The sequence below is a fragment of the Crocuta crocuta genome, unplaced genomic scaffold (genome assembly GCF_008692635.1).
Source record: "Crocuta crocuta isolate KB4526 unplaced genomic scaffold, BGI_CrCroc_1.0 scaffold127, whole genome shotgun sequence".
Classification (NCBI taxonomy): domain Eukaryota; kingdom Metazoa; phylum Chordata; class Mammalia; order Carnivora; family Hyaenidae; genus Crocuta; species Crocuta crocuta.
Window position 1 is genome coordinate 5422043 of NW_027532008.1, and position 26338 is coordinate 5448380.

Consider the following 26338-nt stretch of genomic DNA (forward strand, 5'->3'; position numbering starts at 1 on the left):
GGCGCCCCTGTGCGGCGCATGCGCCCGGGGCAACGGGGGGGCGGGGCTCCGAGGGGGTGGCTTGATGTTTGATAAGCGCTTCCAGGTGCCCAGGGGCTCGCGTGGACTCGGGCCTGGAGTCCGCGGGTCCCGCTGCTCTCCCCGCTTCTCAGGTGTGGAAACTGAAGCGCAGAGAGATTAGGCTGGCGTTCCAGTAAATGATGGGGCTGGAATTCCAATCGTCTTCCTTCCCCATTAGGCTAAAGGCTGTGATCTTTCGCCATCGTTTTGGGGGCAGCTGGTCGAGGAAAGCGTGTACAGCGATAAGGTCCTGAAGGGCTGGGAGCACGTTATCGCTGCTTCACACGTGCGCGTGCAGGCACTCAGAGCTCACACTCCCACTGCAGAGTGGGCTTAGCGGCCAGAACGACCAGATCTGGAGCCAAGTCCTGGGTCCGCTACTGACAGTGTGACTCTCTGAATAAGTCATTTTCCCCATCCCGAGACTTCCTTTTCTCACCTGAAAAGTGGGAATGATAATGTTTCATAGAATCGCGCTGAGTATTACACGAAATCATGAAGTGAAAGAACGCGGCACAGCGGCTGACACATGGTTATAGCTGAGTCAGATCTTGGTTCACATCCCAGCACTGCCAACCTGCTAGCTCTGTGGCCTTCCGCAAGTGACTTAACTACTCTGAGCCTCAGTTTACAACTTGTAAGGTGCACGAATTGGACTAGATGACCTTTAAGTCCCCTTGCCGTGTGACATATCAGAGCAGGGTTGTTTTTTTTTTTCCAAATGGCTGGTTGTGACCTTAAAATCTATTTAGAGGATTGCGACCAGCATTAAATAGAATATAATTAAAAATTCAAAACATATCACACATTCTAAGTCTCAACGTATAGAACTTTTATTTCAGTTTTGGGTTTGAGTACCCAGGTGCAATGTAAAATGTTTTTCATATTATGCGTAGCAGTCAAAAGAATTGGCAGCCGCTGTTTAGAGCTGAAATGATTTTGGATTCAGGGTCAAATGCGTTCTTACTGCTGGTGAGGAGAGGGAAAGACTGAGGATGTAGAAGGAGTTATGGGGTACTCTGGATATCCCTTGCCCTTCATGTGTGGTTCTGGAGTGTTCAGACGAGACTGGGGGCTGGTGAAATATAAATCAAAAGATCCATCTGTTCAAGTGCCATTCAAACATATTTTGATGTCCTAGTTCAATTTTGTGTGAAAAAGGTGAGCTGGGTTCTGGTTCAGAACAGCACAATATCATGAATTATTCTTGCGTTCCTATCACAGTTCAGGCCCGGGGCCTGGCACATAGTAAACACTTCAGTAAATATTTGTTTAAGTGAGGGACACCTGGGTGACTCAGTTGGTTAAGCGTCCGGCTTCAGCTCAGGTCATGATCTCGCAGTTTGTGAGTTCAAGCCCCGCTTTGGGCTCTGTGCTGACAGCTCAGAGCCTGGAGCCTGCTTTGGATTCTGTGTCTCCCTCTCTCTCTGCCCCTCCCCTACTTGCACTCTGTCTCTCTCTCCCTCAAAAACAAATAAACATTAAAAATTTTTTAAATATTTGTTTAATTGAATGATACTCTCAATGCCTTTCTTTGGAAAGACCATGTCCCACCACAGGACTAACACAGGCCTTTCTACTTACTTACTACTTACTACACAGGCCAGGATATCTACTCACTTCTGGCTTCTTTCCTGCATTTTCATCATTGTCATCCTTTACTGATTTATTGAGCACTGATGTGCCAGGCACTATACTCATGATTTTGTAGATTACCTGGGCAATTCTTTTTCTGGGCCAGTTTGGCTTGGTCTGGATCATTTGGAATGGTCTCCCTCACATGTCTGGTTAATGTCGGCTGTTAGTTGAGGTGATGGGGCCGTGTGCCTCCAGTAGGCTACCTGAGCTTAGTCACATGGTAGGAGCTATAGAAGCAAGTACGAGTTCTAGAAGCAAGAGAAGGAAGACCCAATTACACAAGCACTTTTTAACCCTGGCTTTTGTTATTTTTGCTAATGTGCCATCAGCCAAAACAAGTTTCATGGCCAAATCCAAATTCAAGGGTGGAGATACGGACTTCACCTTTTGGTTGGAAGAACTACAAAACGTTGTGGCTCCTTCCCCCCTCCTCCCCAGTATATCTGTATTAATGATATTTTGTTGTGTAAAATAACAGTTAACATGTATCTCACTGCTTCTCTGAGCCAGGAATTTGGGAGTGGCTTAGCTGGGTGGTTCTGGCTCAGCTCTCTCATGAGCTTAGAGTCTTTCAAGGCTTGACTGGGGCTAGAGGATCCACTTCCAAGATGGCGCACTTACATGGCTGGCAGGTGGCTGCAGGCTGTTGACTGGAGGCCTCAGTAAGTTGTCATATATACCTCTCCATAGGACTGCTTAAGACACGAGAGCTAGCTTTCACCAAAGCAGAGAGAACAAGGTAGAAATCACAATGTATTTTTATGAGCTAGTCTTAGAAATTACAGTGTCAGTTCTGAAATATCCCATGGTTCCACAGGTCATCCAAATTCTAAGTGTGAAGGAATTATGTAAGGTTATGAATGCCAATAAACAGAACTCATTAAAGACTGGCTACCACACTACCACACATGTTAAGTGACTGTTGACAGTGTCTTTACTTTTCTCTTATACTTAATTGGTAACTTGAAGATAAAATTCATTTAGACTTTTGAAGATATTGCTGTTTTCTTCTAGCTTTGAGAAGTACAATGCCATTTTGATTCCTGACTTTTTTATATGGGGTCCCCCCCCCCCCCCGCTCTCTTACTGGAAGGCTTTAAGATTTTCTTTTGGTCCGTAATGTTATAAAATGTGATGATGTTGTGCTTTGTTGTGGCTTTTTGTGATCCACTATGCTGGATATCAGATGGACCCTTTCAATTTAGAAACCTTAGAACAAGGCACCTGGGTGGCTCAGTCAGTTAAATGTCTGACTCTTGATTTTGGCTCAGGTCATGATCTCACGGTCGTGGGATCTTACGACGTGGGGTCGTGTCGAGCAATGCGCAGAAAGCGTGGAGCCTGCTTGGGATTCTCTCTCTCCCTCGCACTGCCCCTCTCTTGTTCTCTCTCTCAAAATAAAGAAACGTTAAAAAGGGGGTGGGGTGGGAAGAAACCTTAAAACAGAACCTGAGCATAAGGTTAGGACATCTGCACAGATGTGCACAACGCCCCTTGCAGGGAAACATACTCAGGAGTATGAAGAGAAGGGGAGGGTAGGGGGCGAGGTTCCTGCGCTCTACTTTCTACCACCTTCCAGTGCAGAGCTCCAAGAAGCCCAGAAATTTGAACGTGGCCCTCCTTCCAGGTCACTGTGAAGGTCCATTTTTGAAGGTAGCAGAACAGACTGTATTTTGTACAACAGTTCATGAACTCCATTTATAACTTCTAAAATATGCCTCCAAGTTGTACATTTGTCCCCGTTTTACAAATATTAGGGATGGCCTGCTGGGCAAGTTGCTTCGTTTCTCTTCTCAGATTTGTCATATCTAAAACGGGGATAATAAGAATACCTACTTTGTAGGGTTTTATTACCAGGGTAATATGAGATTATGCATGGAAAATGTTTGGAACAGCATCTGGTCAGTAGATTGGAAAAGGTTAAATAGTGACTGCTATTAGCAAGGTTAAATAGCACTGCTAAGAGCAAGGCTTTTGACTCAGCGCCCCCGTCTGGTTGGAAGGGGAAACTGCAATTGCTTAAAGGGGCCGAATTTGGAGGGAACCAGCAGTTGCAGAGTTAATTTGGCTCTGATTTAGGAATAATGCCCTTTCGCCTCTGCTAACTGAGCTTACTCGGCCTGTCCCTTCTCTTGAACTCCTACCTTGCAGGGATGTCTGAGAACAAATGGAAATCCTCCCTGACTTCTACGACTGCCTGGGCAGGTAGGAAAAGTTTCCAGTGTTTTTCCTTCTCTCATTCCCAGGTTCATTGCAAACATTTCTGTGATTCAAGACCTGCTAAATTTGTATTTGTGCTCCTTCTCACCTGACTTAATTAGGCTGGGAGAAACGAACTGTTTTGCTTTTGGGTGCCTCCTGTATGGCGAACTAGGAGTGTGGTCAAAATACAGTTAGCAACCACAGAGTTCTAATAATGCACCAAACACTGTCCCAAAGGCTTTACTTACGTTATCTTCTAATCTTCATAATTGCAGGTGTCCTATTATTATCCTCATTTTATAGATGATAAAACTAGAGCACAGAGAAACTAAGTAACGTGCCCAAGGTCACACAGCTGGTTAGTATTGTAACTAGGATTTAAACCCAAGCAGTGTCCATGCTCATAACCACCTTGAACCCTCTCCAAATATTAATTAACATTACTGAGTACTTACTAAGTGCCAAGGCAGGACTCCAGAGCTCAGGCCCTCAACCACCGTGCAGTACTCACCAGCTAGGTTACCTTGGACACTCATTTCCCTTAGAGCTTCGGTCATAACAACAATCCTTTACTAACTGCCCATTCCACGTGGGCCACACTTCACCTTATTCATCGTCAACACCTGGCTAACATGTCCTGAACTCTATGTGTCAGGCACTGTTTTAAGCACTTTCCACATTTTAACTCATGACATCATTACTTAATAGCTCTGCCAGGTTGATATACTTTCCTCCTTTTTGGAGGAAGGAGCAGAGATACAGAGGGATTAAGTCACTTGCTCAAGATCACACAGCTAGGAAGCGTGGGATTTGAAGTTGGGTGGCCTCATGGATTATCTGAGGATCTAGGCTGTTGCGATTACTTTTGGAGTCTTTGGTGCTGTTAGCAAATATTTCCAGTTCTCTGTGTCCAGGCACACGGAGGGATTGTACTTCCTTATCCCCCTGGATTTAGGTACAATGAAACATGACGGAAATGATGGTGGTCACTTCTGGACATAGCTTAGTGGCCAGTGCAATATTCTTCATTCGTCTTGAAAACCTTAGCAGCACAGGTGGGTGCCTCCCAGGTCCCTGAGTGAGGATGACATAAAGCAAAGCCCCAGCAGACCCCATTTGGACATACAGTGTCAATGAAAACCAGAACTTTGTTGTTCTGAGCCACCGAGATTTGGGAATTGTTACTAGAACGTGACCAAGTCCAGGGTTCCACATCCTCAGCACTACTGACCTTTGGGGTCAGATAATGTTTTGCTTTGGGGGCTGTCCTGCGTTTTGTGGAACGTATAACATTTTTGCCACGTGTCTTGATAGGGGCAACATCACCTCCAGTTAAGAATGACTCCCTAGCCTATCCCAATAGTCTGAGTATCCTGCCAGCCCTAAGTAAACCCTATGATTAGATATGATTTCACTGTTTTATTTTTTAATTTAATTAACTTATTTTTGAAGGAGAAAGAAGAGAGGGAGAGGGAGAGAGAGCAGGCTCCATGCCCAGCACAGAGCCCAACGCAGGGCTTGATCCCATGACAGTGAGATCATGACTGTAGCCAAAATCAAGAGTTGGATGCTCAACCAATTGAGCCACCCAGGCACCCCCGTTTCATTGTTTTAATATGCTGTTAGATTCTGCTAATATTTAGGGTGGTCATGCCAATACTCATAAATAAGTTTCATCTGGTGTGGGGTTTTTTGGGTTCTATCTTTATCCATCTTCCATGTCAGTGTTATACTAATTTCAATAGAACTTTCCTTCCTTTTCTTTGCTTTGGAGTAGTCTAAGTGGCATTGGTGTTACCTGACTTTAAGGGTGAAAGAATTGCCCTATGAAATCATCTTCAAGGGGAGGCTCCACAACTGTTTTGTCTTCTTCTTCTGTGGTAACTAGTCTGTTTAGACTTGGTATCTCTCAATTTTGGTAACTTGCTTTTTTCTGGAAAGTTATCCACATCAGGTAGATTTTCTGATCTGTTTCATACAGCTGTGGCACAGGGTTTTAAAAACAGAAATTTTACAAAGAAGTCTAGATTTCTGTCTTTTCTTTAAAACTCCAAAGATGTTGCTTCGGGTAGAGCTGGGTAAGTAGCTTTCATTTCCTGTTTCCACCCATTCCCCCTACTGTCTTATGCCAAATGCCTGGCAAGTGAGTTTGTGATTCCTGATACAAGAAGAAGTTAGGTGGTGTCTGCTTCTTTCGTGGCTGTTAGGAGCTATAACATAAGGGCCTGAAAGAATAGATAGGAGTCCAAAAACAGAAAAGCTGTCTGGGGCAGCATGGACTAGGATTTGAGTTATGAGGAAGGAGTTGCTGACCTCAAAGTAGTTCTCAGCTCGTGACCCTAAACTCAGTTCCCATCAATAGGAAATAAAGCTTTTCCTTTCATTCCATATTTAGGGGGAACAAAGGAAGGACATTAAAAGGAATTGAGCTCATTGAATCCTTACCAGAATTCATATGGGGTGTGATTATTCCCATTTTACAGGTGAGGAAACTGAGTCAAAGAGGTGCCACAAAGCTAAAGGATGATGGAGCCAGGATGTGAACCTGGACCTGACTCCTTTTAAAGCTCATGAATTGTTTTTCCATTACACTAGGCATTTCCAAACTAGCTGCTCCTCGAACTCACTGGGGAAGGCCTATGAAAAGTACTTATCTCCAGATCCTACTTCTGACCTATTTGAACAGATTTCTGCGGTGGCAACCAGAAATCTGTATTTTAAACAATGATTTATAGTTATCTGATTATGGTCTCCTCTACTAGATGGAAGCTCCAGGAAGGTAAGGGCCATGTCTGTCTGATTCAGGCACACAGAGCGGGGGGCGAAGTGTGTACTGTGACCAGATGTGCAAGCTTCCCCGGCCTGACCCATGGGCCAGCTGCAAAGAGCTTGTGGCAAATTAGCCAGAGTAGTTCTCAAACTTTTTAATAATTTGTCCATTTTAAGAATTACTTATTATTGGGCACCTCGGTGGCTCAGTCGATTAACCATCCGACTTCAGCTCAGGTCATGATCTGACGATTCATGGGTCCGAGCCCTGTGTCAGGCTCTGTGCTGACAGCTCAGAGCCTGGAGCCTGCTTCAGATTGTGTCTCCCTCTCTCTCTGCCCCTCCCCCCAGTTACACACTCTCTCTCTCAAAAGTAAACATTTAAAACAATATTTTTTTTTTAAATCCACACTCTGGGGCCCCCAACCCCAGAGATTCAATACTTGAGAAAAACAGGTGTAGCTATATAAAATGTTGATGTCTGAACTTCCCACAGAAGTTTCTGAGAGGGGTGGAAACAGCAGGCATCACAGAAAGGGAAGTCCAGGAGCCTGTGAAGACAAACTGCCTGTTCCCACTTAGCCAAAGAATCCGAGAGAGACTCAAGTGGCTGTGGAACCCTGGTGGAGATGGTCTGCGAAGGGGACATCTGTCAAGGTGATAAGCCAGCTAGAGGGTTCTTTTGGGCATTGATTACCCATAGCGGAGAGAAGAAATCATTGTTAGCCAGCAGTTAGGGCATCTTTCTGCATCGGAGGTCAGCTTTGCCCCAGGGGCCCGACTTGGGTAAGTGTCACCGACTGCACGTGCTTGGGTGAAAGGCCAGCACAGCAGCACTGCTCACTGCCACTCACGCAGTGTCAACTTGTACACTGTAACTTCTCTGTGCTTCAGTATCCTCATTTTAAAAACGGGGGCCTGACCACCTACCATGAAAGCTCATTGCGGTAACTGAGCCAGTGTCCACGAGTCAGAGCAGTGCCTTGCCCCCCACCCCCCGCCGCCATGGTAGGTGCATCCCCAGTGGGCCCAGTGACCCTTACTGGACTGTGCGTGCCAGACTCGTGTGCCACTGTGTATCCCAGGGTCTAACCCAGGTGCTGGCTCTGCAAATGCTGAATTAATGAGTAAGGGACAAAGGCCTAACTTACAGACTCTGGCTAAAGTCATCCACCAGATCCCGTGTTCCATCATTTACTTTAATGTATAGAACTTCTTATGGTGAGAATTGGCTCCAGTAAAGTGGGGAGAGGTAAGCACACACCCCAAGAACGCCCTCTTCAGGAGAGAAGAACAACAATGTGCTGCTGGGAGATGTAGGTTTGATGGAAGATCTGATTCCAATGTCTGCAGGGGCTGCACCCAGGCCAGGTTCCTGGCAGAGCGAACGTGGAGGCTCCTGAACTCAGCCAGGGCCGGCAGAACGCGTAACAAGTCCTCGCTGACACGACCTTTCTGCTTTAGTGGTCATCATGGTCTCATTCGAGTCCGTGGAAGACTGAGGAGAACTTCCTGGCCCTTCCCCTTCCCTCCCCTCCCGCCCCGTGGCCCACAGGTGGGGCGGCACATACTTTGCAGAGAATCTGAGTTTCAAATCCTTTGCTGCAGGTTGGCTGTGTTAGTTCATCTTTGAGCCTCAGCTTCGGCTATAATAAAGGGTTAATCTCTCAGTCCCAAGATAACAAGGCACAGTGTCTGGGACCTGCAAGGTGCTCATTTTCATGCGTTTCCTCCTTTTGCTCAAGGGTTCTTTCCCCTGAATTCCCATCCCCCAGTCCTGCTTTGTTACAGACCAAAATCCAGCATCCTTTATGAAGCCCAGTCTGGGGATTAAACACTCTGCCCCACAACCCAGGGACCAGACACTTTGTGACCAGCTGCCACCCTAGGACACAAGGAAGGAAGGGGAAGAAGAAAAAAATAGACCACAGTATATGGAGTTTTGTCTTGTTTTTTATTTAGACATGGAATTTTCCTTCCTTTTCATATAACTTATCTAATTAAAATATTCATCTTGGTAGTTACCACAAAAAAGTAACATAGAAAATTGTATTTACATTTTGGGACCAAAATACAAAGGAAGAGCAGGATGGTACCTTGCTCCTTTCCCTCCCACTGCCCCGAAAGAGAAAGCCCCAAAGAAACTGCTCATTACACCAAGGATCACAAAGGGCTAACCTGTAATTTGGTGATTCGTGTGTAGTGTATGTAGCACAGGAAAAAAAAAATTGCACACGTTTTCACAAATGAGACCAAAGTTTCAACATCATCCCGTTTTGTGTCTGCTCTGCAGCCATTTCACGAACCCAGGTGAGAAGGTTGTTCAGAAATTCGGCTTTTTCTCTTCCCTCCTCACTCTTCTCACCAAGTCACATCCCTGATGCAGACACTCTGGGAGAAGGAGGAGGGAAGGATCTGGCTCTACGCAAACAGGATTGATCAAAAGTCTTCATGTGCTAGAAGCGGGTAGCGACGCTGACATGGACGAATGGGTGTCCTTTCTTTCCTCCCTGCCTAAAGACTCCTGGGAAAGGAAATTAAATCATACACAACCGAATCCGCGCTATGAAAAGCCGGTTTCAATGACGAAGACTGGGACACACAGCTAAGAGACAAATTCGAGCTGGTGGACACCTACGGGCAGCTACTCCAGGCAGCAGCGGTCTGGCACTTGGCCCAGGTGTTCGTTAGGTAAGAGGCTTCCTCACAGCAGATCTGGGGAGCAGGCCCGGGCTAGGGGTGGAGCGGCAATACGAACGATCAAGAGAAATCACGTCTGACCCAATTCAAAAACACAGCAAATGAAAACAGGGCAACACTTGTGTCCTGCTGCACAGGCCTCCTGCCCGGCAATGCACACCGGGCAATGCAGCTACTGCTGCACGGGGTCTCTGCCTGCTCTGGAACCTTCCGTTAGCCTAACTGAGGCCTCTGGGATGCTTACAAGCAGTGGACTCCATATTCTGGGGCTCTGAGGGAGCCTGTCAAGGGGACAACCTGCCAGGTTCCGGAGGCTGTCCTAACCACGCCCTTAGCCTACCCCTTGGGTGTCCTAAGGACAGGCACCTCGAGTTTATGGCACCTGCTGCCCCCTGGGTCATAACCAGGTGGGTTCCTACTAGACCAGTGCTCTCCGTCAGCCAGGAAGGACCTCGTAAGTGCTGATGTCGCTCCTATGTCAGCTTGAAAGGGAGATCCTCCCTTCTCAAACCTGATGCGTGTCCCTGGGTTCTCCCCCATCCTGACACTGACAGCTCAGACACTTGGCCCAAGTGGACCGTTCCCTCCAAATTCTGGCTTAAGCACTCAAAAAGCAGAAGAGAGCTTCAGCTGCAAAGTTCTCTGCAAAACAGCAAATCCCTGTGCTCTCCCAATCACATGATCTTACCTTCTAAAGAAAGGCAAAAACAAAACCATTTTCCAACACAGCATTACAACTTTTAAAACCACTCACTTCTATTAGCAGTTCACAGGGAACATGAGATTAAAGTGCTGGCTTTTCAAATTCTGAAGTTGTAGGGGGGTGGGGGTGGGAGTAGGGGGCACAAAAAGCCCTGCCGTGTGTTCGTGTCTCCCCCCTGCAAGCGGGGAGAAGGGAAAATAGGGGAGGAAAAAAAAAACCTAAAGTTTTGAATCAGAAACTGTAAATTGTAAAAATGTTGGGGTTCTGTGCAAATTGACCCCACAAGTTTCCGTGTCCTCCAGTGAGCCTCAAAAAAGTGGGAACTGGCAAAAAGGCTTGGGGGGGAAAAGACTCTAGACCTTTACAAATAACCTTTAATAAATACTATTTAACGAGGAAGAAAGAGATGCACCTGCATAGGAACTCAAGCAACACTGAGAAGGGCCTCAGAGGGGAGGGGTGTGGCTCAACACTTCCTGTTCCCCCTTCGAGGCGGCCGTCGAGGGTGGGCAGCCCGGGACCCACTCCTCACCCTCCGTGCAGCAGGCAGCACACAGGCTGTGAGGATGGCCAGCCCTCCCTCTGGAGCAGAATCCACTCAGGGGAGCTGACCTGGGGCAGGGGAATGGCTTTCACTAGGTTTTTCTAACTGTAATAAAGAACCCTGAAAAATAAAAGGCTAAGTATATGGTAGAGGACCTAAAAAAAGGAAAAAAAAAAAAAAAAGAAAAAGAAAAAAATACTGGGGGTAATATAAATACAATCTGGGGGCAATATTTATTAATTAAAACTATGTCTTAGGTTTACAAAGAAGCTAATTAACAACAAAAGTATAATTGACGACCTTAAAATCCTCAGTAACCCTGAGGCTTCACATCTTCTTCAGAATTCTGAAGTGTTCTCCAGGCGGGGAGGCAGTGGTCACCGCGCACAGGGTCACAGGTGCCCACACCTGCAGACCGCGCGGGATGCGGGGGCCAAAAGGTTCCTCAGAGCAGAGGATTCTGGTCTCCTCTGGAAGTTCCATTCCCCAAGGCCCACTGTCCTTGTACCCCTCCCCCAAAAATCGTCTCCAAGGCAAGTCCTCAGTTTATCGTCGCGAGAACCTGTTCTTGAAAGCTTTAATCGTCTTGGCCATCATCGGGGCGATTTCTGTGAGAAGAGAAATAAGGCAGTTGTTTGAGGCCGTGGCAGTATAGACACATACTGTGGGTGGTTCACAACCAAGGCCAAGCCTTGCTGCCCCTGGCTCCGCACCACCAAATGAATGGGTACGGCGGCAGCCATTTCTAGCACCACGACAAGCTCCACTTGCTGAGCACCATCCCGGGCTCTGATTCCAACCACGTCACCAGCCTCCCGGACACTGGCCGGCTTGCCCCTGGTCGTGCATTAAGCGGAAGGCCTGGACTTCAATACCTACAGGCCAGGCTGGGCCATAATTTTACTCTGCCTCCCTGACATCTGAATCAGCAAAGAGCAGCCCTTCTCCCTCCCGTCCGCCCAGCGCAGCAGCAGGTCTAACACCGCTCAGTGCAGACACCACCTCTGGACGGCTGGCCTGCCCTCTTGGATGAGCACATGAGCACAGAAGCTTCGGCCAACACTTCCACCTGCCCGGGGGCCCTGAAGTGAGTCCAGAAGCAGGCTTTTCCTTTTTTTAATGTTTATTTTTGAGACAGAGAGAGACAGACACAACAGAGGAGGGACAGAGAGAGGGAGACTGAAGACCTGAAGCAGTCTCTGTGTTTTAAATGTTTATTTTTGAGAGAGAAAGAAAGAGAGAGAGAACGTGAGAGAGAGAGAGCGCAAGCAAGAGCAGGGGAGATGTAGAGAGAAAGGGGGACAGAGGATCTGAAGGAGGCTCCAGGCTCTGCTCTGACAGCGACGAGCCCAATGGGGGGCTTGAACTCAGGAATGGTGAGATCATTACCTGAGCTGAAGTCAGATGCTCAACCAACTGAGCCACCCAGATGCCCCTTACAGAAGCAGGCTTTTAACGGCAGGACCTTGGAATACCCCCTTGGAATACTGGGCATAGTCCGTGGTAATAAACTTTATAAAATACACGCAACTAGATATAAAATCTTGCACGCAGGCCCCGTCTAGCACGCACGGCCTAACAGGGCAACAAGGACGTTAAAGAGCTCAAATACTGGCTCTGAAGTACCTGAGCACGAACCCCAGTTACTTACTCTTCACGGTCGGCTTCCTAGGATCACAGGAAGTGGCGCTGAGCATGGGGGCCGAGTGGGAACCGCTGGTGCTCGGACCATCGCGGGCTGGCCCCTCAGGGCTGGCGCTAAAGCCGTTGCCGCCACTGCCAGAGGGGCCGTGGCTGTTCCCGGCGGGGTACGGGGCTGGCTTGATCCTGCAACACATGCCAGCTGGTTAGTCCCGAGGGGGACAGATCTGCCCTGAGCACCGACGGCCTGGAGCTGGCCTGAGCAAGACCCAGTTCTGCGGCTCTGACCAGTGGACACGAGCACCCTGGAGCCTGGTGCGGACACAGAGAGGAGGGCGTTAGCCCTTCACAATGAATAATCTCAACTGGCTTTTCACCCTTTAGGTGCGAATCCGTATTTTTAAAATGTTAATGTGACTTCGCTTATATAGTCAGCACAGCAGCACAGTTTCTTTCTTTTGCTGATTTTTTTTTAAAAGAATAATCTCTACCCTCAACGTGGGGCTCAAACAACTCAAGGTCAAGAGTGGCATGCCCCACTGACTGACCCAGCCAGGTGCCCCAGCAGCATGGTTTAAGTGGGGGAAGGGGAAAGGGAAAGCACAAGGGAGGATCTCCCAGAGCCAGTCCTCTTCTCCGTTTAATCTCGACCCTCTGAGAGGTGGGAATAATTATCCACCTACACTGCAGTTAGGGAAGCGGAGGCCCAGGGAGGTCACGTGCTGAGCTGGTCAAGGCTGGCCTCCAGAATCCACTCTGCACGGCCATGCCCCCACCCCCAAGAGTGAACTGCTTCCTGCCCCCTGGGCTGCCCCTCGGGCTGAGCAACAAGCTCCTGGGGCTCCCTCCCCCGGGGACCAGAGGCCCTGGAGCTGCAGACAGCTCACCTAATTTTCTCAGGCACAGCTGCCCCTCCGGTTCCAAACTTCTCCTGTCTCCGCCGAACGTCACGAGGGGGCTTGGCCACAGAGTTGACAAAGGCCATCTTTGCCTGTCGGCCTGTAGAGAAATAATATGGAGATCAATACCTGCCTTTCTGGGCAGAGAGGCTACTGTTCTTTTAATAATCTGCACCGTTAAGAGACAAGACCTTTTCTGGTGCCCTCAAAGCTAGGAGATTATCAGCGCTGAAAACCCCTGGAGGTAGTCAGCGTACTGACAGAAGAAACACTCCATCCCTGCCCGCCTTCTGCAAAAGCCAGACAGACAGAGGAGCCAGAGGCTACACGAGCCCAGCCCACCAGGGCCCTGCTGTTCCCCAGAGCACAGGCTCACTGTTTTGCCGGGTCACCCCATCCTGCTGGGTTCCCCTCCGCCACCCCCTCGCCCTCCTTTACCTTTGGGCTTGTTGGCATGTGCGGATCGGATATTCTTCGTCAGTAGTCGTAGCCGCTGCTCCCGGGCATCCTGAAGCCGCAGGTACATCTCCCGCCATGACTCGTACTCTTCCGGCCTTTCTTCCTTAAAGTCTCGATGACAATGAACTTTCCATAATTGATCGGTTTCTTCGATTAATACCTAAAATCAGAACCAGGCCATCATTTACATGTAAGCACTCTGACAGATCTCTTTTCCATCCTTAATCACCTCAAGCTGACTACTTTCCTCCTAATGATTTTATGGTCCTCATCGTAGCCGTAGTATATTAAAATACCACAGTTCTAGAAAAAAAAAGTCACTATATCAAAAACACATTAAGGGGCATCTGGGTTAACCCAGGTTGGTTAGGCGTCCGACTCATGGTTTCGGCTCAGGTCATGATCTCGTGGTTCCTGGTGGCACGGAGCCCTGCGGTCAGGCTCTGTGCTGACAGCACAGATTCTTCAGCTGTCAGGATTCTCTCCCCCATCGTCTCTGCCCATCCCCCCCCCCCAAAATAAATAAACTTAAAAACGTTAAGTAAGAGGCACCGTACTCGCTACTTTTGTGGGGTTATGGGACCAGGAGAGAAGACAACACAGAAACTAGCTTAAGATCAGTCTTTTCCTGGAGCGCCTGGGTGGCCTGGGTGGCTCAGTCGGTTAAGCATCTGACTCTCTCTCCGGGCTCAGGTCAGAATCTCATGGTTCATGGGTTCAAGCCCTATGTCGGGCTCTGTGCTGACAGTGCAGAGCCTGATTGGAATTCTCTTTCTCCTTCTCTGCACACCGCCTCCCTTTCCCCCCTCACCCCGGCTCATGCTCAAGCTCGATCACTTGTGCTCTCTCTCAAAATAAATAAACTTTGAAAAGAAAAAAAAGATTAGTCTTTTCCTTTGAGGAAGCCAGTGACAGGGAGACCTGGAATGAAGTCACATTCCCCAGCACTACTTGCAACTGTGACAGGCAAGGGGTTCAGAATTAGAGACAGCCAGCTAATGTGACCAAATGACCCTTGTGTCCCAGCATTACAGAAAAGATATGCGGACAGACCTGGACATCGCTAGGACACACCTGGCCAATCTGTGCTACTTTATATTCACCAGACACCCGAGTGCAAACACAAAGCCCCCGTCTCTGCCCTGGGTCCCAGAGGCTGTGCTGCCAGAATTCTCCCTGACCTATGACCGGGCAAGCTCACGAGAAGGGTGGGCAGCATTTTCCTGGTCCTTTCGAAGCTCACCTTGATTTGATGACAGGGCAGGCACTAAAAATACATGTGATCAAAGGCCCACAGGCAATCTGACACGCCCAGAACAGTGAACCGACCAGGGCTACCTGCCCTTCACCCACTGCAGATGCAGAGACAAAGCTATTTCTGGAGATGCGAGCCAGAAAATGGCCCTCTTTGCACCCAAACAGGATACTCACGTGATTGTATTCCTCTATGCGGTACAGCTGATCAGGTGTACACCTCTCCAAAACGGGTTCGAGAACAGAATACGGGACGCCACCCACTTCAAAGATTGCTGCGGAGAATCAAAGATGAAAGTGTTGAACACCGGCCAGGCCCCCCAATGCCACAACGGGCTTAAGAGCAAGAGAAAAGCGTGTGACTTACAATCGATGTTGTTTTTAAGTACCCGGATGCACTGCTGGTGCAAGGTCATCATTTTGGGGAGATAGGCACACTTGGAGCCAGAGTACACCTGCATCTTAGAATTCATTCTTCGCCCAGTGAAGCCAGTTTCTTCCTCTTCCTGAGGTGAAGAGAGAGCTGGAGGGCAAGGAAAACAGAACTGCGCATTACAGGGGGCACCCGGCTGTGTAGTGAAAGCTCTCCTCCTCTCCCACTTCCTCACCCTCCCCGTGCCTTTTCTCAAAGGCAACCAATGCTCCCAGTTTTGTGTGTGTATTCTTCCAGAGAGCCTATGCCAAAATAAGTAAATATGTATTTTATTCCCTTTTCCACCCATTAAGAACATCCCCACTATCAACTGTTTTCATTTACCACATTTCAGAAATCATCCTATGTCAGACAGAGACTTTCCCACAGTTCTTACAGCCGCCTAGGACGCCGCTGTGGGGATGACCATGGTCCGTGTGGTCGTCTCCTGCCAAGGGGCACTTATGTGGCTTCTAATTCTTTTGCTCTTAAAACTAGACCTTCTTTTTTTTTTTAAGATACAAAGCTCATGTAGAACATAAGCATAGCTAGTAACAGCAGTAGCTAAGATTTACTGAACACTCAACCATGAGAAAAACCCAGAGCTAAGAGCTTTACCAGCATGATCACTTTTTAATCCACTTAATAAGACAGATACAATTATCATGCCCACTTACAAAGCACAGACACTGAAAGCCAAGGAAATTATTACCCAGGTTCATAGAACCTGAAGCCAGAGCTGGGATTCACACCCAAGCCATCAAACTCCAGGCCTAAGAGGCTAGGAAGTTCACCAAAGTCTCAGGACACCATGAGTAAAATTTTTCAAATTTTTTCCATTCAGAAGGGAACACAGAAAATTACCTTTTCGCTTCGGTGCGAAGGAGGACATCAATTCCAGGGTAGGAAGCGGCCGGTAATTGGCCTGGATCATGGGTAGCGGGAGGTCTGGCAACACCGGCAAAGCATCAGTGGGGACCTGTGGCGAGGAGACCCGTAACTGGACAGCCCCGTGTACCAAGCTGCTCGCGGGCCTCCAGCCGACTGCCGGCAGTGCCGGCTACACACACAGCTCCCCCAGCGGACCCAGGCTGGAGGAGGGCCGCTGTCAGCTCTGACACCACCCAAGGCACGGCGCACACCTAGACGGGCCCGGCACAACGGGACAGCCCAGAAAACACTCATCTCGGGTACTGGCTGCCCTGGCAGCACTTCCGGAGGCCTGGACGCGGTTACTTCAAACTCAAATTCAACAGGCCACGTGAAGGCCAGCCAAGCCCGACAGCAGCGGCCAGGTAAGTGCCGGGAGCTCCAGGGCCCGGGTGCTCCGCCCGGAAGCCGCCCAGGGGCTGAAGGGCTTACCTTCTTCAGCTTGGCTGAATCGGCTCCGGCTGCCTGCAGCTTCTCGGACTTGTTTTCATTTACCTTCGGTAATTTCTGAATCGAGTCCGAGTTTTTATTAGTGCTTTTCGAATCGTTTTTTTTCAGTCCTTTTTCTCCAGGAGTCGTGGTCGAAGCTTTCACGATCTTTTTCTTTTTCTTGCGGGGCTGGTCGTAGCTGAGGTAGGACTCAAAGGACATGGTGGGCTGCTCAAACTCATCGTCCCCATCTGCCTCCTCCACCTTAGCGAGGGAGGGCTTTCTGTCCGAACGGGAAGCTTTTACTTTCCCTTCTGGGGTTTTCAGGTTGTTAGAAACCCTCTCTTTCACCTTGGGCAGCGGGTCTCCCTTTCCTACGTCGCAGCTGTCTGGACTCTGCTTATTTTTGTCCGATTTGGTTTTCTCTGGGTCTCTGTGCTTTGGCTTGTTTTTAAGGTGGTTGTCTGAAGCAACTTCCAAGGGGGGTAAGGACTTCTTCTTGGTGCTGCCCTCCTTCTCCTTCTCTTTCTTGACACCAGAGGGCGGCTTCTCCTTCGCGCTATCCCCGGAGAGCGGCCTTCGGTTTTCCTCTTTGGAGACGGACTTGTGGGATTTCTCTCTGCTCAACGACGACTTCCCATCTCCCCTGGCATCCGCGGGACGTTTTTCCTTATAAGGTCTGTGCTCCTTATTCTGACTCACAACAAGCCCTTTCCCCTGGGGGTCCCCCAGGTGCCGGTCCTGGCTGACCCCCAGTCTGTCCTGAAAGGCATTACTGTGGCCTTTCCCAGACTTCTGATGTGAGACAAAGGGCTCGTGATCTTCCTCTGGGGATCTGTAATGGTCCATGGACATTTGATGGGGACTGGCAGACGACGGAGGGGACTGGACGTGGCCGTAATCAGAAGATTCGTGATCCGAAGAGTAAACGGGGGAAACTCTATGGCACCTCTTCCTCTCGTCCCTCCTCTCTTGAACATGAGACACTTTGGGAGTTCTCTCAGGTTCCGACAGTTTCCTATGTTTTTTCTGCCTGTGATCAGGACTATAGGATTGGCTACTGGAGGCTTTCCAGTTTTCCTGGTAGTCCCCCTCCATCTCCTCCTCCTTCTGAACAGCATCCCTGGGGCGCTTTCGGGAATTGCTCTTGTCAAAGTCCTGTTCATCAGGCTCAGAGTTTCTAAAATAAAAGAAAAAACAAGGCAGATATACATCTCAGTGTAATCCTTGTCATAGGACAAAATCACAGAACCTGAACTCACAAAAAGAGGTGAAACAGATGCAGAGTTAGAAACAAGGTCTTGGGAAGTGGGTGAATGGATTCTGCTCTATGATCCTCAACTAGGTTTTGAGATCGGGAAAACACAAATATTCAACAGACGGAAAATGATGCGTTTACCTACAGGATACAAAGATCAAATACGTTGAGGACATGAAAAATAATTTAAAGTTTATCAATATGGTGACATATTTAACTTGTTATGTTAAAAAGGGAGCTGGCACGCCTGGGTAGCTCAGTAGGTTAAGGGTCTGACCCTTGATTTTGGCACAGATCAGGATCTTGCGCTTCATGGACTCAAGCCCCATGTCAGGCTCTGGGCTGACAGTGCAGAGCCTGCTTGGGATTCTCTCTCCCTCTCTCTCTCCCCCTCCCCTGCGCAGGAGTGCACTCTGTCAAAATATATAAACAAACCTTTAAAAAAAAAAAGGTGGGGGGCTATTGGGGCAGCTGACTGACTGGAACATGCAACTCTTGATCTCAGGGTTTGGGAGTTCGGGCTTCACATAGGTGTAGAGATTTAAAACTAAAATCTAAAAAAAGAAGGGGGGGAGCAGGCCATTATTTATATAGTTTACTCACAATCATATAAAAATATCTTTTAAAAAGAGGGTAGAGGAGTATCTGACTGTTAATTTCAGCTCAGGTCATGATCTCACAGTTGTGAGATCGAGCCCTGTGTTGGGCTCCCGCATGGAACATGGAGCCTGCTTCAGATTCTCTTCCTCCCTTTCACTCGGCCCCCACTCTGTGTGCATCCCACACTCTCTAAAAATAAAATAAAACAAAATAGGGTAGAAAGAAACATATCAAAATATTAATAGTGCTTCTGATTGGATGGTAGAATTACAAGAAATTTTTATTCTCATATCTATTTTTAAATATTTTTAAAAATCCTCTAATAATCACAATTTTTATGATCAAGGCAAAATAAATGTTTTAAATAGAAGGCAGGGAAGGAATAATGAAGAAAACGTATCTGTCTGTAAACATTCCAAGTACCAGATTTGATCCTGAGGTGTAGTAAACCTACAGAGTGACGAATGTTCTTACCGCTCCAGAGGAACCAGCTTCTTCCACTGGGCCACCAGGTCCCTGGCAAAGCTTCCGACATGCTCGTGTTTTCGCAAGCTATTCACGGTTTTCCCAACGCCGGTCTCCTACAAGTTTGACAGAAGAATTGTTAGAGGGTCATGGTAGTGGGCTCACAACTTTCTGAAGAAATAAGGCCTCTTGCTTTGAGAAACTCCTTCCTTAAACATGTGTTGCAAGCCTCAATACAAAATTACTTTGTGTCTATGCCTCCAACCTCTAATGACACACAGTAGCAAGGCACGCTAGACTCCTAAGAGGAAAACAACATATTAAAATACTTCTAGGGGGTGCCTGAGTGGCTTAGTCCGTTAAGGGTCCAACTTCGCCTCAGGTCATGATCTCACGGTTCGTGGGTTCGAGCCCCGCATCGGGCTCCGTACTGACAGCTAGCTCAGAGCCTGGAGCCTGCTTTGGATTCTGTGTCTCCCTCTCTCTCTCTCTTTTTTTTTTTAATTTATTTTTGAGAGAGAGAGAGAAGGGAAGGGTCAGGGAGAGAGGGAGACACAGAATCTGAAGCAGGCTCCAGGCTCTGAGCTAGGGGTCAGCACGGAGCCCGATGCGGGGCTCGAACCCACGAACCGTGAGATCATGACCTGACCTGAAGTCGGACGCTTAACCAACTGAGCCACCCAGGCGCCCCTCTCCCTCTCTCTCTGACCCTCCCCTGCTTACACTCTCTCTCTCTCTCTCTCAGAAATAAAACATTGAAAAAAAATACTTTAGAACTTTAACAATAAATAACAAGAGTGGTTATAGCAGATGACAGGCATTGAGCTAAGAGCTTTGCATGCAGTGTCTCAATGAGTCCTTCAAACAACTCGGCGAGGCAGGAATCTGTCCAGTTATTAGCCTAAAGTCAGAGAACTTGGATTTGAATCCAGGACTAACTGAGGCCAAAGACCTTTTAACTTTTTTTTTTTTTAATTCTAAGATAAAATTCACTATTTTAACCACATTATTTTTTTCAATTAGCAATAATCGTACCTCAGATAAACCTCATGGGCTATGATAACGCCACACTGTGCAAAGCTCATTTTAACCATTTCAAAGTGTGTGGTCTATTGGTTTCCAGAACACTCACAATACTGCGCGACCATCCCCACTGATTCCAGCGCATTTCCACAAACCTAAAAAAGAAACCCCATTCCTCCCAATTTCCTCCACCTCCCTACTTTCGGTCTGTGGATCTGCCTACTCTGGACATTTCATATAAATAGAACCATACACTATGTGGCCTTGTGTCTGGTTTCACTTTCAAAGCCCATGCTTTTAACCTTACTGTACAATCTCTCCCAGTGGGAAGGGGATGGAATATAGTTCTATAACATCTAACAGTTCTTACCGCAAGAATGTCTACTGTAATAGGCAAGGTAGAGAGTTTCTTCAAATATTTCAAGAGCTGTAGAGAGAATAAAATAAACATTAATTTCTGTAAAATCATAATCACTCACTGGAACATAATAATAAATATCTGACCGTTAAGTGCTTATTGTGTTCTAAGTGTTGTACAGTAATAAGTGTGGTTATTATCTCTATTTTACAAGTGTGAAAACAGGCTCGGAAAAGAGAAGTTACTTGCCCCAGGATGCAACAAGGGCCAGACACACGCAAGTCTGTGGCTTTAGATTCCCTGCTTTCGATTGCACCACCAAGGGGAGAGAGAAGGCTTAGAGAGAACCAAACCTACCAACGCTTAACAAAAGTCATCAACAACTATCACTGCCCCAGTTTTGAGAGAGAATTTCTGAGAAAGGTACCAGTTTAGGGAAATCACCCATGAACCCAGCACAAAGGAAAGTAAAAAGAAGAGGTTTCTCCAGGAAAAGGGTATCGTGTTTCCAGGAAGAGTCGCCGTTTAACAGAATTGTTTTTTTTGATACAAATGGGAATTTCAAGACTTGCTTCAAGTTGCCGGAATCAGAGCTTTGCTGGTGCAAATGGTGAGCACAAAATGTCTGGGGAGATTAGAAAAGCGATCTTTTGGGTTTGGCCACATTTCCTTTTTGTAGTCCGAAAACTAGGTCAAAATCAGGAAAGCAGAGCTGCTGAGACAGAGTTCTGGAGCTGGAGACACGCTTCGGTTTGGCCCTGTCATCTCCCCGCTGGGAGATCTTGTGCAACTCATTAGCCTTGCTGAACCTCAGTGACTTCATCTGCAAAATAGGAACTGATCCTGTCTCTTTACAACATGACAAGCTGTGAGGACTTGCGGAGACAAACCACGTGCAGTCCTGGGCCATGGTGCCCGGGACACCACAAAAGCTCCATAAATGCTTTTTTTTTTTTTTTAAATAAATGCTTATTATTAATCATTTCATTCATCAACTGACAGCTCTTTAAATGTCTCCCCTTGATTGTCAACCAGATAGTCCCCAGCTAATTCCTACTCACTCCATTTCCATCCTAAGTCATTATCGGCTATGCCTCTTTTTAGGAAACAGTTCTGTGTATCTAAACATACTTAGCATTCAAGGAGAGCTGCAAGGTACAAACAGTTCAAAATAGTAACTGACTACCTTTACGGTTCAGCATCAGATAACCAGATCTGTGCCTTTTCCGTGTGCACCCGGTCTGTAATTAGTATGCCACAGTGCTATTAGGTGGAGCAGCAAGTATGTTTTTCTGGTCATTCTACTTCAATAATTACTCAACTTGGTCTCTAGGCAGAGCAACTGGATCACAAATGATAATCCTGTTTGGCTGGAAACAAAGGAGAAGCCAAGTGATGTACCTACAGTTTCACCTTCATAGCTGAATGAAAATGATCCTCCACTTCAAATCTGATTACCACTATCATCCATCCAACTCAAGATAAAGTTGATGTGTGTTTCCTGTCACCCAAGCTATGGGTGCAAAGATTAATGCTAACTCCACTTCTTAAAGGAAAATTTAGGATCATCGTAGAGGTTAAAAACGGGTTGTCTCCCCTATTGCCACTCCCTGGAAGGTATTTATATACCATCGTTTGTGTGTCAGCCACTATGCTAATAAGTTCTTACATGCGTTATGGCATTTCATCTTCATTAACCAATTCTATAAAGTGGATATTTTTCTCCCCATTTTAGATACTGAAACAGTCTGGTAAGGTTAGGTAACTTGCCTAATAAGCCAGCAAGTCAAATGTGTCTACAATAGCACAAACTACAAAGACTGGAGAAACATCTAACACAAGAACATGGTCCTTAGACAACAGGAAAAGAGGGGCACCAGGGTGGCTCAGTCGGTTGAGCGTCTGACTTCGGCTCAGGTCATGATCTCACGGTTCGTGGGTTCGAACCCCGCGTCCGGCTCTGTGCTGACAGCTAGCTCAGAGTCTGGAGCCTGCTTCAGATTCTGTGTCTCCCTCTCTCTCTGACCCTCCCCTGCTCGGGCGCGCGCTTGCTCGCTCTCTCTCTCTCAGAAATAAATAAATGAACGGGGGGGGGGGGGGGGGAAAGAAAATAGGAAAAGAAAACAGAACAGGCACTTATGTGCCTGGAAACAAAGTAGAAGAGTTCTTCCTCAGCATTACGCTGTTAGACAGTTCAGAGTTCACAGAGCAAAGGAGGTCACCACAGAGAGCCCCAGGACGCCTACAAAGCCAACATACAAGGATGGGGCCAGAAGGCTCCGGGGGAATGTTCATCTCAAAGCCTAACACTAATTGGTAGTGTAAATGCTGCCTTTCTGCTCTGCTTTGGGTTAGCAGGTGTGACTCAAGAGCAGAGGAATCTAAAACCCTGGAGATTTTCAAAGTTACTTAGTGCAACATAAGAGCAAAAGGGCTCCAGTGCCCCTCTATTTTCAATGAGGTTCAAGAAAAAACAAAGCAACAAGGTAAAAGCACTTTGGGCATCCTCAGGTAGGTGGAAACTTGCGGTTATCAAACCAAGGGACCACCTGCAGAGTTTGCAAAACCTGATAATAGCTCCTTGAGAAACGCCAAACATTTGCACAGCACACGCTTAGGAATCTCAGCTGTCCTGTGCACACTCCTTCAACCCAAAGAGCAAAAAGATGTTCACCATGTTGACCCCTTGCTCTCCACTTGCTATCTGTGTTCTTGGGTTTCCACATTCAAAATGTAACACGGGACAAGTAACTTTACCACTCCTGAAAACTTGTTTCCAATTAAATAGTAGGAGCCAAGTAACTCCAGTGTGATACCATTTCCTCAGGAAACCCCAGATCAGGGATAGACTTAAAGTGGAAAACAAAGTTACAGTTTAACACAGATGTTTAATAGGAGTAAATCTATGAACGTATGTCTGGAATCAACCTTTTGGCTAATAATGGTTTGAAAATGCAAGTTAGCTGCAAATCACTACTGCTATATAATCATGGTGCAATTTCAAGAACAACCTGTGGGAGCTTGTTGGGTTAACAGAAGGTTGAGAAGGCCAGCGTGCCAGCTTGCAGTTTTCCCCTCTGCAGTTAGCTCATTTCTGAGCCAACTATTGTGCCCTTTGCAGAAAGAATCTCCCAACATTTTCTCTTCTTCATAATGCAAAACCAGAAGTTGTGCAGGATCTGCTATCTGGGAAGTGAAAGCCCAAATACTCACAATAATCACCAATAACTCAAGTAGGATGAGAGAACCAAGAAACCTTTTCCTAATAGGAACTTTCATGCACATCAACTATTAGAAAAACTACTTCAAAATTTAAATGCCATTGGGAAAAGGACTATGGATACTACCTGGCACTTTTTTATTTTTTTTTTAACCTTATAGTAATAAAGACCACACTGGCAGGGAGGGGACAGAACAGAATACTGCTCTAAGGTTTTAAAAATCAGTCACATAAACCTACAGTGTTCAGGAAAACCAGTTAGTGCTCAGAAATAATGACCACTTATTAGATGTCCACAAAGGGTTATTGTAAAAAGAAAGTTGTAAATATGTCTGGTCACTAGGTACTGAAGCTGCAACAGAATATGTAACACAAACCACTGAAAGCATTTGTTTTCACAGATTTAAAATGAAAATGGCTTCCTGAGCCATACCTCTTGGAGCTAGGTATGCATGAGAAATTAAAAAGTGGCCGGGTCAGTGAGCTACTGTGTACAGCTTTTAGAAGTGGAGACAAAAAGTCACCTATGACAGGCTCAGAACGAGGTGAAGAGAAAGGAGCCCTTCAAAAACGAAAAAATCTGTAGAATGGTGATTAATATCTACTTCCTACAAGGCTGGCCTTCCCCCTCTGAGTTGAGTCCCAGGAAGAAGCAGGTGAGCAACAGATTCAGAAAAAAAAAAAAAAAAAAAAGTCCCCACTGTCCGCTGCTGGTAAATGGATCAGAACTCAAATCTTACCACCACTGCATCTCCACTACCTTTCTCCATTACTCAGTCTTCAAAGGGCACTCTGGGGCTCAGAGACCCAACTCAGAAACAGCACACTCCAGCCAGAGTGCTCAGGGGGACTGTTTGACACCTAAGTGTTTTCATCAGTGTAGGTCAGTTTTGAAGAATTCTAACATCCAGACACTGTCCCAGACACTGAGAAGCCGGATAAAACAAAGTTCGGAGAGCGGGAGGAATGCATTTAACTTAAGAAAGCAGTTAAAAAAAACAAAACAAACCCCAACACACTGGCTGAGGACAATTAAAAATGGTTGCCCGTCGTTCACAGCAACGAGGAAAGGTGGCTCTTACCTTCCCATCAAGGCCAGAAGGAAACGAGCCGCAACTCCTAACCTTTTTTTTTTTTTTTCCCTTGGTTTGTTCCCATTGCAACCTAAGTTTTCAGGCGAACCTACAGCTAGGGGACGCGACGTTTATTTTGTTTTGTTCTGAAAGGGCTTCCCTGAGAAAGCGAAAAGGTCCACGTTCTCCTATCAAGCCCGAGAGCCATAAAAACGTCTTAGAGACGCAGGACCACACACCGAGCCTAGACCCATCAGAGCCCAGGCAGAGCCCGGTCCTTCTCCCTCCGCACACACACCCGAAGACACAGCAACCGGACGCATCTCCCAGCGAGAGGATCAGCCCCCGCGAGCTCGCCCCGCGGGGAAAGCTGGCCCGGGACGCCGCCGGAGCGNCCCCGCTCCCCTCTGCCCACTCGCTCACCTTCTTCGGGTCCGGGTTCGCGGCCAGGCGCGCCTGCAGCTTCTCCACAACTTGGAGCGCCGACTCCGCCGCCATCGCTGTCACTGGCGCGGCCTCCTCGCCGGAACTGGGCTCGCGTCGCGTCCTCGGGCCGCAGCTCCGCCCTCCGTGCATCNTCTCCGCTGTCCAGCCACGGCGGAATGCAGCCCCCGCGCCGGACCCTGGCTTTAAGGCTCACCCTCGCCACGCCCCCGGGCGGGGTGTGGGCGCTGTGAGCCACGCCCTGATCCACACCTGTCACCGGTTCCGGGCGGGTCCACAGGGAGTCGGCAGAGCCAAACTGCCACTCTGGATTGAGCGCAGAACCACTCTGGGTTGAGCGCGCTAGGGGCCGATGGTTGGCCGGGCTACCTTAATTTCACCCTCCTGCGCAACCCCATTTTACAGATGAGGAAGCAGGGTCGGGGAAACCAAATTAACTTGCATGTGGTCACACAACGGGAAAGAGATGAAACTGGAATTTAATCTAAATGGTTTGAGGTCAACTATGAGGACACATCTCTGAACAGATGGAGGAATTGAGGGCTAGAGGGAGAAAGGGATTTGTGAGAAGTCAGACAACTTGGCTACAGGAGGTACTGTAGGTACCAAATAAATACATCTTGGATGAACATCTTGAAAGGTTGTTTCCTCTGAAGCAGTAGGGCCTGAATCAGACCAGCCCAAGACACCATCCTATAAGCACTAAATTATACTATAAGCGCTAACAAAAAAACAAGCAAACAGCTAAAAACTAAAAACATCAGCATTTATTACATCTTGTTCAATTAGATCAGATTAGATCCTAATCCAATCTCCAGCAGCAATTTGGCAATGTACTTAGTCTGACCTTTCACCCAATATGGGAAAGCCCAGAGATCCTTCCAGATCTCTCAGCTCTGGACAAAGGGGGGAAAATTATATATGTATACGTGTGTGTGGGTGGGTGTATACATATATATTTTTTTTCTTTTCATTCTAAGTTCTATTTTTTTCTTTTCATTCACTCACTATGCTGGGAAGCCCTCCCTACTGTGTTCTCACCCCTCAGCTTGGTGTCCCTCTCTACAACTGACCCGTTTCAGGGTGTAGATAGATTGTCAATTTATTCTTCTATCTTGCCACTGGGACATTTGTCAAGTACAGTAACCGACCTGTCCAACTTTAAATCTCTGCTACCCAGCACAATACAGATGATATAATCAGCACTATATAAAAAGTCCATACAAGTGGTGCCTGGGTGGCTCAGTCGGTTATGCG

The 26338-nt window shown here is 47.4% G+C and overlaps 2 protein-coding genes and 1 pseudogene across 2 annotated transcripts in view; all 3 read right to left on the reverse strand.

Moving 5' to 3' along the window:
• The window catches only part of PITHD1 (PITH domain containing 1), a 13744-nt gene extending 6132 nt beyond the window's left edge, over window positions 1-7612 (reverse strand). The window contains exon 1 of the mRNA XM_077775531.1: window positions 7600-7612. Within this exon, the coding sequence (XP_077631657.1) occupies window positions 7600-7612 (13 nt within the window). The remainder of the gene's footprint in view (window positions 1-7599) is intronic.
• Window positions 7613-8604: 992 nt separating this feature from the next.
• ELOA (elongin A) lies at window positions 8605-25213 on the reverse strand. The gene is made up of 11 exons (XM_077775644.1): window positions 25061-25213; window positions 20357-20413; window positions 18973-19079; window positions 16644-17820; window positions 16146-16260; window positions 15237-15392; window positions 15047-15144; window positions 13595-13775; window positions 13145-13256; window positions 12268-12443; window positions 8605-11224 (listed from the first exon to the last, which is right to left on the reverse strand). The coding sequence occupies exons 1-11, from the start codon at window positions 25211-25213 to the stop codon at window positions 11163-11165; spliced, it is 2394 nt and encodes a 797-aa protein (XP_077631770.1). The 3' UTR covers window positions 8605-11162.
• On the reverse strand, window positions 19893-20045 carry LOC144241349 (U4 spliceosomal RNA; annotated as a pseudogene).
• Window positions 25214-26338: the final 1125 nt, after the last annotated feature.

Bases quoted from the DNA above. Each gene is read 5' to 3' on its own strand.
- ELOA (XM_077775644.1), bottom strand. From the start codon at position 25,213: ATGCACGGAGGGCGGAGCTGCGGCCCGAGGACGCGACGCGAGCCCAGT. The intron at 15,393-16,145 runs GTAATTTTCTGT...CTTGCCCTCCAG, and splicing joins CTTCGCACCGAAGCGAAAAG to CTCTCTCTTCACCTCAGGAA. The intron at 12,444-13,144 runs GTGAGCTGTCTG...CATGTGTTGCAG, and splicing joins GCTGTGCCTGAGAAAATTAG to GATCAAGCCAGCCCCGTACC.